The 11,761-nt window shown below is 34.6% G+C and overlaps 1 protein-coding gene across 2 annotated transcripts in view; it reads left to right on the forward strand.

Moving 5' to 3' along the window:
- The window catches only part of OLA1 (Obg like ATPase 1), a 188,692-nt gene extending 178,502 nt beyond the window's left edge, over nucleotides 1-10,190 (forward strand). For both annotated transcript variants that reach the window (XM_054044102.1, XM_054044103.1), the window contains 4 exons: nucleotides 2,229-2,369; nucleotides 3,063-3,159; nucleotides 5,271-5,393; nucleotides 9,666-10,190. In XM_054044102.1, the coding sequence (XP_053900077.1) occupies nucleotides 2,229-2,369; nucleotides 3,063-3,159; nucleotides 5,271-5,393; nucleotides 9,666-9,767 (463 nt within the window). In that variant the 3' untranslated portion in view covers nucleotides 9,768-10,190. The remainder of the gene's footprint in view (nucleotides 1-2,228; nucleotides 2,370-3,062; nucleotides 3,160-5,270; nucleotides 5,394-9,665) is intronic.
- The last annotated feature ends 1,571 nt before the right edge of the window (nucleotides 10,191-11,761 follow it).

The raw sequence follows: 11,761 nt of genomic DNA on the forward strand, positions 1-11,761 counted from the left end.
GTAGAGAAATGATTTGTAAGTCTTTATTCATCTGAATTGTACAATAGAATACCTGAGGAATGCAAATAATCCCTCTAAGGACTCAATAGAAAAGCTGTTAAAATGACAGTGTAGGACTATTATTATTCTGAATTGGTGTTTTATCCAAAGTAATTATTTCTTATCTTGTTGTTCCACAACAGTTCTTAGTTTGAGTTATGATGACCATTATTTACCAAACAAAATTTGTATCTGATTTTAGACATTATTTTTACACAGATTTCACTTTCTTTTGTTTGTATGGTTCATGCTTTTCTTTCACTTGGTCACATAGTACATTATCTAATTAGTATAAAAGCCAGAATATTAAGTGTTTACTTTTTAAACAAAATAAATGTACACCCTTTGAAGTACAGCTGTGAATAGCAGCATTTCTAGGTATTCTTTTGAGTAAAAGGCCAGTAATGGTAAATTGTGACTTTTGATATACGCATAGTTTAATAATTTGTGTTACATAAAATGTCAGTTGGAGAAATGCTGCTGTTCAGGGGTTAAATGTTCCATGAGGTTTCAGAAATGTGAACTAGTTGGTGTTATTTTTGGATTAGATACTTAGGAAGGCAACACTGTCCCAATATCAGTCTTTACTACTAGACTATTTTCACTCGATAACTGAAGGAAAAAAGATTTGTATAATGAGCATTGAAAACTACTGGTGGGGTATTTACATAAGTAAATGATAGAAGAGCAGCCTTATATAACAAACGTGTGAAAACTGTTGAGTGAACTTTTATATTCTTTGTCCCATCTAAAACCCTACTCAGTGGGCCATACACTTAATCTCATAATAGCTCTGATCCCCTGCTATTTTCTCTGACAAATGTGTGTTGATGAACTTGTGGTTTAGTTCATTTTTTTTCTGAGGTGACATTTGCATTGATTATTTAAAGGATTGCAGGCCACACTTTCAAAGCGCTTTACCATAATAGCTGTTAAAACCTTAGTCTAAATCTGGGAGATTAGTGGGACTAAGAATAAGAACTCAGCAAGCATAAAAACCATACGTTATGTGGGTACTTTCGGTATGAGCCATCCATAGCACTCTATTGAATTCTGTACCTTGGATCTCAAGAATATTTCCTAGACACCATACCTGTTAAGTTGACTTTCTGAGCATGTCAGGAGTTAATGGAAAAAATAACAGCCTAGTCTAAAATATTGCCATGTAAATAACATTACAAACACACAATCCTTTTCAAGTAATTTGTGAATGTCTTCATTGAATCTCCTAATATATAGTATTTGTAATCACAGATATGCTTACACTTTTAGTTTGTTAAATTATTTTAATGATCTTGTACTTATTTAAATATACTAGTAATTTATGAACCTACACACTAGTTTTTACAAAAACATAACTGTTTTGTGATAGGATGGTAAACCCTTAATAAACTAGTTCTGCAAATCTATGTAGTTGTAATCTGGCAGTTCTGCTTATCTGAAAATTGGATTAGGTGCGGGTTATAAACAGCAAAGTATTACTAGTATTGCTAGAGTTATTGTTAATGAAGAGAAATAGTAGCACATTTTTTTGACTCTTCATTCAAAAAATAAAACTAGTACTACTATTCAGAGGCTTTATCCTGTAGAAGTAATGGAAGGTGGGAGGAACTAAAAGAAACATGTGATCTTGTATTCATTAGCTATTATACACTCCACAATCAATAGCCAACAGAACCGGGGTGCTGCTTGCTATATAGAAGCCTATAGAGCCTTGTGTTCTTTCCACCTGCCGATGTCAGCTGCTGTAGCCTCTAGGACATGCTCATAAAAGGAGATAGATGAAGGAAAAACTGAAGATCCTATTTTTACCTTATCAAATGAAAGAAGTATCACTTTTGGAAGTCTAAGAAAAAATATGTCCATGGAACCTCAAAGTTTGACTGAAACAGGCAGCTTTACTTACACATGTTTAATGTCAGCCAAAGATTTAGTTATTTTCTAAAATCTATTCTTATTTCTTATACAATATATTCTGAAGTAAAATCAGATGATAGTAAAATATTAATGTAGTACACCTGAAGCAATTGCTGCCTGTTAATGCCTTGACCTTGGAAAGCAATACACAAAAAGATGGCATCATAAAACCGTGCAATTCTTATGAATATGTATGTGCTACTTGATAATAATGAATGTGGTACAGTCATGCATGCACTACAAGATAATGTTGTGCCCTTTTTTGTCTACAGGTTGATAAAAATTATAAAGTGGGTGGACAAGCATGACCCAGGTGCCTTGGTCATTCCTTTTAGTGGGGCCTTGGAACTCAAGTTGCAAGAAATGAGTGCTGAGGAGAAACAGAAGTATCTGGAAGAGAACATGACACAAAGGTTAATTAGCATTCATTTTCCCTACACTTTATTATCAACTATTTCCTTGCAGTAATTTAATTGCTTGTGCTGATAGAATAATAAATGACAGAGTAATTACCATTATAAAGAGGGAATCTTCTCCTTTCTTTACCATGAGACAGAGTGAAAAGATTTATTTTAAATTAAGTTTTTAACTGTCATCTGTCATCTCTCTACAGTGTTTTAATTATAACATAGGTATTTATGTATATTTTTGAGAAGGAATGATCACCAAAACTCTTTCGTCATCTATGGGGAATTAGGATGGTGAGAAAAATTTGCCATAATTTTTCTGAATAACTGTAATAAATTGTTTGAATATTGAATTTCAGTCAGACAATTGTTCTTTCATTAGCTAAGGTCCTGGAAATAATTTGCATGAGACCAAAAGTACTGTGTGATAGGATGATTTAAATTTCTCCTGTCATTCTGCATTTTGCAGAATAAACAAACCAAAATACTGTCTGTGTTGGTGTAGTAAAAAGTAATTCTCCTATAGGGAGTTTATTAAAAAAAAAAAAAAAACTATTCGGCTTACCAACATGTTTAAAAGTAATAAGAAAAAAGATCCAGTGTCTTCCAAATGTGTGCTTTTCCTTGTAAATTGATTACTTGAGGCATTTAGCTGTTTCTTGCCTTTATATTGAATGAATTGGTTTGATTTTATTTCAGTGCTTTACCAAAGATCATTAAGGCTGGGTATGCAGCACTCCAACTAGAATACTTTTTCACTGCAGGCCCAGATGAAGTGCGTGCATGGACCATCAGGGTAAGATTCATACTTATTCATCAGCTACATCCAGTTCCACACTATTGAATTCAGATTGATATCACTGACTTTGAAGTTTGTCATGGTGGCGGTTAGCTAGTCATTACAGATGAGGTTTTTGTCCAGGATAACTTTAATTATTTGTGAGCTGCTGAACAGTGAAAGTGGAGCTGCATTGATTGAGGCAGGTAACAATTGATTCTGCCTATTACATAGTCTGAATTTCTTCATCCTGTAGAATCTGTCTACCCTCCTCCTGTGGTCAGAGATAAGACGTACCAGTATTGTGCTTGCTTAATCTGTGTGACTGGGTTTGTCTGCAGTGAAATTGATGTTGCTTTTCATTTTGTATTCGCTAAGTTTGTTTGGGTTGCGGGTGGTTCTTTCCTCCTTTGCTTTGCTCGGATTACATTTTCAGTAATAAAAGCAATATAACATCATTATATTCCTCATGGATACACAATTGGGCTCAAAAACCTAAAATCAGTGTAATAATTAAGGTCTTTTACTGATTTGAATATTTAGAAGTAGTTTATTTTGATAGTTTTATATGTTCTGTCCAGTTACATATGTCTAAAAAGTATATTATATGTGTTTAAATATCCATGTAGACTGATTACAACCATAGAGATAGACTAATTTATTCCCTGAGGACAATAAGAGCGGAGCTGTAATGGTTTGCTTTTGAATGTAAATACATTATAATATAGAGATTAGTACTGAAAAATATTTTGAAATGCATATACTTACAAATTTCATTTTACAGATTATAAAAATATCAACTTTCAGAGGTAGTGAATGTCATTGAGTTTTAATCTGCTGCTTCCATTTATTTTAGTGCTATGTAATGAATTTCAGTGCTGCTTTGATTTCATTTCAAAGAAAATAATTTCTGTTTTCAATAACCACTGTAATTTATTCTGTTACATTTTTATTTTGATTTAATATTACTATAGATATTTAGGCATTTCAACTTAGATGTTAAATATGTTTTTCATGGGAATTTAATTGTAACTTTTCTCCACTCCATCCCCCTTGAAGTGATGACTCCTAGCCAAGGTTCATTATATAGGTTCACAAAATAACATTAAATCATGGATGTATTGCTAGTCTGCATTATTTGCCATTGTTTGAAAAACAACCTTCCAAAACTCTAGCATTTCCAGTAGGAAAGATGTTTGCCCTTTGCTAGAAAATTTGAAAGCTGGTTTATCTTAAGACTGATTGCAAGTATCCTTGATTTAATGTGCAAAGATATTTAGTCAGGTAAGCATCAGTGAGTAGCCATATTAACCCAATACATCTTTTATTGTAAAAACTGTGCTTTACAGTGTCAGACTCCTTAGCACTTTAACATGCTTTATTAAGCAGCTTTTAGGTCACCATTATTTCTCAAATTTCTTTCCATGGTTGTGTGTGCACAGAATGTGTGCCCTTGTAATTCAAGACAGGTAGCATGCATTCTTCTACATAAATTTAAATTCTTTTTTATGAAGGTTGCATGAATATATGTAGTTATATATTTTCATTATTGTATTTATGATTAGAATATCATTGGATGGCAATTTATAAAAACATATTTGTTCTGTATTATCACTTTATTAAAATAATTGTTGAATGAGATGTAATATATTATTCAGGATTGAGATTTTTAAAATGTATTTATGGTTCCAGATATACTTATTGGATAGATGAAGTAGTCTATCTGAAAGATGGTGAACATTTATTTGGACTCAACTGAAGTCTTTGATAATTCAGCTTTAAAAGTTACTTAAAAATCTTTATTTTCCTCATTTTCTCTGGAAAGAACTGGAGATCAAAGTGAATCTCACAACAAAACACAACCACAGCTTATAAAATCAATACTGCTGTTGATACCCATTAGGAAAAAACAAAGCTGCTCTTCTTTAATATCAGTTGGTTTATCTGTGCTAAGGGCATCTATCTATATGTCCCAATATTGAGAATTCTCCAGTTGTATGCCTAACGTATTAACTGATAGGAAACAAAGTTTCAGTAGAGCCTGAAAGCATATGAGAAAGGAGAAACCTCTCTCCTGCAATCAATCTTCTTAAATGCAATTAATTTTCTTCTGGTCTTTCCTTTGACAGAAAGGGACGAAGGCTCCTCAGGCAGCAGGAAAGATTCACACAGATTTTGAAAAGGGATTCATTATGGCTGAAGTAATGAAATATGAAGACTTTAAAGAAGAAGGTTCGGAAACAGCTGTCAAGGTGAGCTCCCCATCTTTTCCAGTGCCCCTCCCCCATACACACCATTTTCCCATTTCAAGACTCTTCTTTCATTGGGAAGAAATCTCTGGTGGTAAGTGAATCTGACAGTTACCTCTAATAATAGACCACAGATGTACTGTCGTTTTATACTTGGAAAAGAATTAAAATACACTAGTTTAACTAACAGAGATGTGACAATTTTAGTAACTGAAATATGACAGCTTACAGACCAAATGTCAACATTACAAGCAAGAGTTGTAATAAAGTTTCACATAGGTTTATAATATTAACCATCTAATCTTAATATTTTAGACCATGGTGATATTTTTGTAACATTTAAAAATATTTTGACTCTTTAGAAATTTGGATATTTTTAATGGGATGGCTAGCTTTCAGATTACTTTAACCTCCCCATTCCTGCCCCCTTCACCCCCACTATCTATTTCTATTAATAAGAAGTAAGTTTGTTGTAAAGTCAGCAGTGAAGGCATTACATTACAACTATGTATCAAATTTCTAATGCAAATGTTTAAGGAAATATTTTATTACTGAAATATAATAATTTTGTTGTTAGTAGTATCCTATCATAGACTATAGTAGGCACGATTAAAATTTTAACATTTGCCGTGTTCAGCAGTTAATTTTATGACAAAATGTGCAGGCTTCCTCGTAAGTATAGGACGAACTGCAGATACCATGCATAAAGTAAATACTGTGATGCAGTAACATCAAGATTTTATAGTGACCACATTAATTGTATGTAGACAATTCTGTACAATAGATAGTTTCCTGGCTATTACTTACAGAATAGGTTATAAGCTAATTAAATGAAAAACTTTTTTCTTGTACTGACGCTTTATAATTTTTTTTCTTGTGCTGTACACGTTCATGAAAATGAGGCATTTTATCTGCGTTCTCAACACTAGAGGGCAGAGACTGATTGGGTGCCCAAAGTTGTGCCCTTATTACTTCTGATAAATTAAATCTGATTTGCAGTTATTAAACATGGAGTAAAATTATACATGGCAAATAAATGTAGTAAGAAGAGCTGTATTTCTTTGTAATGCTATTTCAGTCTTAGCAGTTTTTGTTTTTATTATAAGGAAGTAGAATTTCTCTTTATTTCACATAGACTTGGTGAGTGTTGCATTTTAAAAAGGTTAGTTAGGTTTAACCCACCACAATATTTGAAGGCTCCTACTATAATGAGTTAAAGAATTTAAAAGGCTCTGCCTCGTTTTTTGCAATTTGATAGTTTGAAAGCTATGCAAAACTGATTTCAGATTCCTTTTATTCTCAGTAGTATCACTAAGGAAGATGATACTGAGCAGCAGGGCTTTTATAGGTCTGTTTGAACCCCAGGAAGTGGGGGGGGGAGGGGAAATCCCAGTATAATTAGTTCATTGTAGCATGTGAACTATCTTGTGAAAAGGGAAGTAGAGTTTATAGTTGTACAACTAAACCACAGTGTAAATAAATCAAATATTCCTTAGTCAGAAAACTTGTTTACGTAGCTGGGACTCAAATTATACCAACAGTAATTGCTGAAATACACATATGAGTATCCTGCATAAGAGCTACGTCACCTTATTAGATATTGTGATCTTCAGTAAGTATTTTTCTGGTAAGTTTTGATTTAGATGTTTTCTCCCAATGTAAGAATCCAGAAATTACAACTTTTTCTGTGCTCCAACTGTAAATCATAATTAAATAGATTTTGTTATGAACAAATTTTAATATGTTTATAGAGCACAAATATTTACATTTGCTTATACAAACTTTTTAAAAGCCTAGTAAAAGGAAATCCTTGCTTTTAGAAAAATTTATGATATTACATAGGCTTCTTAAATATAAATTGAAAAACGCTGTCTCAAGCTGTAGACCATATTAATTAACTTTATATTGCTCTTAAATTTCAAAATTAAATTTGGGAGCTTTTGGATTCAGTTAAAATAACATTGGTATTTGGAGTTGCTTGTTTTGTATGTTATCAAGTTGATCGATTTTTAAGTTTGATTTTGTGTGTGTGTAACACCAGTACAGCATAACTAATTTAATGCCAATGCTGTGAACTATATACTGAATAGCTCTGTGTGGGCTTTGTAGTCTACAGGGATATCACATTATTAGCAATCATATCTGCTTAGGCAAAGCTGGCTTCTACAGATGGCTGCTTTCAAGTGCAAATGAACTGGTTAGACGTGTCTTGTTTAATACATACTCAAGATTCACAAATGGGTATTGATTTTTTCAACCAGTGTTTCTGATAGCAATGGAAATGGATTAAATGGTCTCTAGAGAATTTAAAGGAACACTGTCACTGTTAATTGTAAACTGGTAACAGAAATACATAAGTGTATATTAGTCTGTCAAAATGTATTTAATGAAAGAAGACTAGACAACTTTATGGCAGAATGTAGCGGTGTCCTAGAAAACCTGAACTGGTGCTGCTTTGTGTAAACTAGGTTATTCTGTAAATATTTGTGAATAATGCATCTCTCCTTTCTCCAGTTGAAAAGTATGTGTTTTTATCTGTAAAAAGTCTACATACATGTGCATGCAGCTTACACTTCCTGATGATTCTTTGCAGCAGACTGTTTTATTAGTGTTTATGCTACCAATTAGTCTAATTACTCTTGACTTAGAGCATTATTAGTATCTTCAAAGGGAAGAACTACTAATATTACTTGAGAGCAAACCTTGTATATTCTAAGAAAATTTCCAGAAAAAGAAGTCAACATTTTTAAGGTCTTATTTCGGTATTAATAGACATGTCATATGGGATAGGGTCAATTACTGTAGCATTAAGTCTTTGTTGTATAGGCTCTTGCATCTGAGAGATTTACCAGAGGTGAAAGTCACTGGTCCTCCCATTTAAATTGGGAATGACAGCTACAAGATCATTGAGCTTCTAGATTCCTACACACCAACGTGGGAAATGTGGTGGTTTGCAAAGGAGGGTTTTGTGGCAGAAAAGTACCTAAAGTAATTATGTACCATTAATCTGACCTGTTCTGCTGTAATTAAGGTAATTAGTTAACAGCTTTTCTACAGTAGTATCTTAGCATGCCACCACTATGGTAGGTCATTGAGAAAATTGGCACAGCAAAGTCATGCATGGAAGCAGTTTCCCTTGCAGGAGAACTCTTCAAAACAGGAAGAGTATTGAGCTACAGGAGTGGGTCTCAACTTTTCCATGTTGTAGATCACTTCTTAAAAGTAAATGTTCATGTAGCCCTCCTTACAGTGTTGATCCCACACCATCCCTGTAGCCCTTACGGTACTTGCCTTAATAAAAACAAACCAACTTAGGTCAGCATCAAAGAGAAAAGAAAATTATCACACACTTCAGTGCAGGGAGGTACCAATGTGTAGTAGCATCCACACCTATTTTGTATCTGCTCTGTTTTTTCTCCCAAAGTGTAGGACTTCACATTTAAGTTCCAAATATCCTGTAATTGCCTCCAGCCTGCTTGTTCAGCCCTGTTCTAAACTCAGCAGCCCATCTTGCAGGTCACTTCTGTCCTTTTGTGGACTTGCTGTCCTAACTTTTGTGTCACCGATAAATTTGATTAGTTAAATTTACTCCAAACAAATACCTAACAAAAAGACTGAGACTTTATTTTGTGTTTCTCAGCCCTTCTCGTCCTGTGCAGAAGCATAGAAGGAAGCTCTGCTTGAAGAGTATTGCACGCCCAATTATAACTTTCTGACATGGTGGGATGATCTTTGTTTTGACTGTGCGTGCTTCTTCATTGATAGCGGCAGCTCAGCAGACCACCTGGAAGTGGTCAACAAGACCAGTATGAGAGCTGTGTAGTTAGGATACAAATCATTTTTGATTGTCTTTCTAGCAGTAAAGTCTTAGATTGCTATCATTAGTATTTACACTTGAGGACATTTTGGAGGTGGGAATAAAAAGCCTAAGAACTAAAAGAAAATGGTGTTTTATCCATTTTGTTGTAATGAGTCGCTGGTGTTTACAGACACATCAGAAATGTACCATTAACATCATGTAATAAAGCTTCACGATACCGGTCTAATCATATTTATGTGCTATCTGTTTAATGGAGAGGAAATTATGGTTATCTATGTATGTAAAATCCAGTTCTGCCCAAATCAAGAAGTCATTACAAGAATCAAACTCTGAATTTGAGATAATGGTACTGTTTTTATTTTAAACAAAAATAATGTTTTTAAATCTGGGTTTTTTTAGTAAAAACTTAATTTTAAAGTAATAACCTGTTTTTCTCCTGTCTTTTCCATTTACAGAGTGCTGGGAAATACAGACGACAAGGCAGAAATTACATAGTTGAGGATGGCGATATTATCTTCTTTAAATTTAATACACCTCAGCAATCCAAGAAGAAATGAATATTAAATGTTGCTCATTGTTCACAATAAACTGTGCTACTTCAAAAAGCATATGAATTTTTATTTAGACAGAATATCTAAAAACAGAAAGCATACAGTATATACCTAGGGGAAAAATCTCCCCCCTTCCCAATGAAATTACTCGTTTGTTTTGAATTAAAATATGGCACCCCCAGTGAACATACAAGTTCACTAAATGTGAACAGCTTTGCATTTCAAATGATTAAGACCCTACTCCAAATTGTAGAAGCTTTTCAGGAACCATATTACTCTCATGATACTTCATTAATCTCCATCATGTATGCCAAGCCTGACACGTTTGACAGTGAGGACAATGTGGCTTGCTCCTTTTTGAATCTACAGATAATGCATGTTTTACAGTACTCCAGATGTCTACACTCAATAAAACATTTGACAAAACCAGCCTTGGTGTGTTTGGGGATGTCTGTATTGACTGACTGTGGTGTGCTGAATGCGATACGGCACCTGGTGGATGCTGATTACAGAATTTAAAGACATGTGTATGATACAGTAACCGGCAGCGTGGGGCAGCTGCAATTGTATCTTAAAAGTGAGTCTTTCATGGGACTCAGAAGATTAGGATGCCAATGATTTGTCTCAAGTTAATGAATTTGTAGATGGACATTCATTGAAAGATGATAGTAAGGATAATAAAAAGATATAGCATAAGTGATTTTGACCAGAGAGAGCAAAATATATGTAGGAAAATCATATCTTTGAGGCTGAAGCTTTTTTGTTAAAATCATTCTGAAAAGAGTATTTAATTCCTGCTTTGAAATTGTTAAATTGCAGAGGCTGGTCCAGTGGTGCCCGATGTAAGATGTCCTCTGTTCAAGGTTTTAGGGCAATGGAGGAGTATGTAATAGTCTTGAAGAAAGAGGTCACGCTGTTCTGTCAGTCAGACAGTTCCACTGACATGGGCAGCAGCTACTTGCTTACCCCTTTAACCATGAACAAGAGCAGAGTTCTCTGGATATTGTGGACGAATGAGTTAAAATGGGGATACAACCAAAAATATTAACTCACTTCAACACTTAGAATTGCTCTGACAATGCATTCAATTAATTTAAGATACCTTGTTTGTTTTCTAAAATGCACCCTAACTCAGTTCGGTTTTAGACACAGCAGGGGCTCCAGTGGGCAGTGTTAGGGAAGAGAATGATAATTCCCAAGGTTCATAGATATGGCAAAGCTCCAGCCTTCCTGCGACCAATTTATTTTATTAAAAACTTTGAAAAGCAACTGATCCAGGCAAGCCTCCCTGTTTAAGATATTGGGAGAACTGGTAATGCTACAGTACTGGGTTCCTCCTGTAATGCTGCCTGAGCCACATTAGGTTCTCAGGAGGAGTGGGAGAAAGATCAAAGTCAGTGACACAAGGTGGCTTATTGTAAAACAATTGGCATCACTCCCTAAACTGCAATTGGCACTGGGGGGACAGGAATGCAGCTGACCTTTTGTTTTTAAAAAGCTTTATTTTTGTCATTGAGGGAGAGAGGTGAGAATGGTTATTTTGAAGCAGGCTGCAGGAGCCTAGGACTTTTATTAATCCCAGAAATTATATTGGCATCCTAAGTGCACTGTTCTCACTACCATAATTTTGATGATTTCCATATAATTGAAAGAAATTAGGACCACAATTCTGCACTGGAAGTACAATCTGTGAAGCGGAATGAAACTAAACCAATCTGATTCTCTTGGAAGTCAGACAAGGTAATGACATGGGAGGGTAAGGGGTCATGCTGGGATTTAGCCACAATAAAAAGTTGAGAAGATGTGAGGAGATGAGAGGTCTAGCCAGTGTCCCAGGAGAGCCACTGTCTTACTTTGGTATAGAGACGTCAGTCCCCAGTTTGTAGCCCACTCATGAACTCTTTCCTGCCATAGTACAAACTGAAATCCAGCCTGAGGCCTGCAGAATAAATTAGGGTCCAGTCTTGTCTGTAAAGTTTCTATGGGAGCAGTGGAGTCCA

This window comes from Malaclemys terrapin, chromosome 11, assembly GCF_027887155.1.
Source record: "Malaclemys terrapin pileata isolate rMalTer1 chromosome 11, rMalTer1.hap1, whole genome shotgun sequence".
In the NCBI taxonomy this organism is placed as follows: Eukaryota; Metazoa; Chordata; order Testudines; family Emydidae; genus Malaclemys; species Malaclemys terrapin.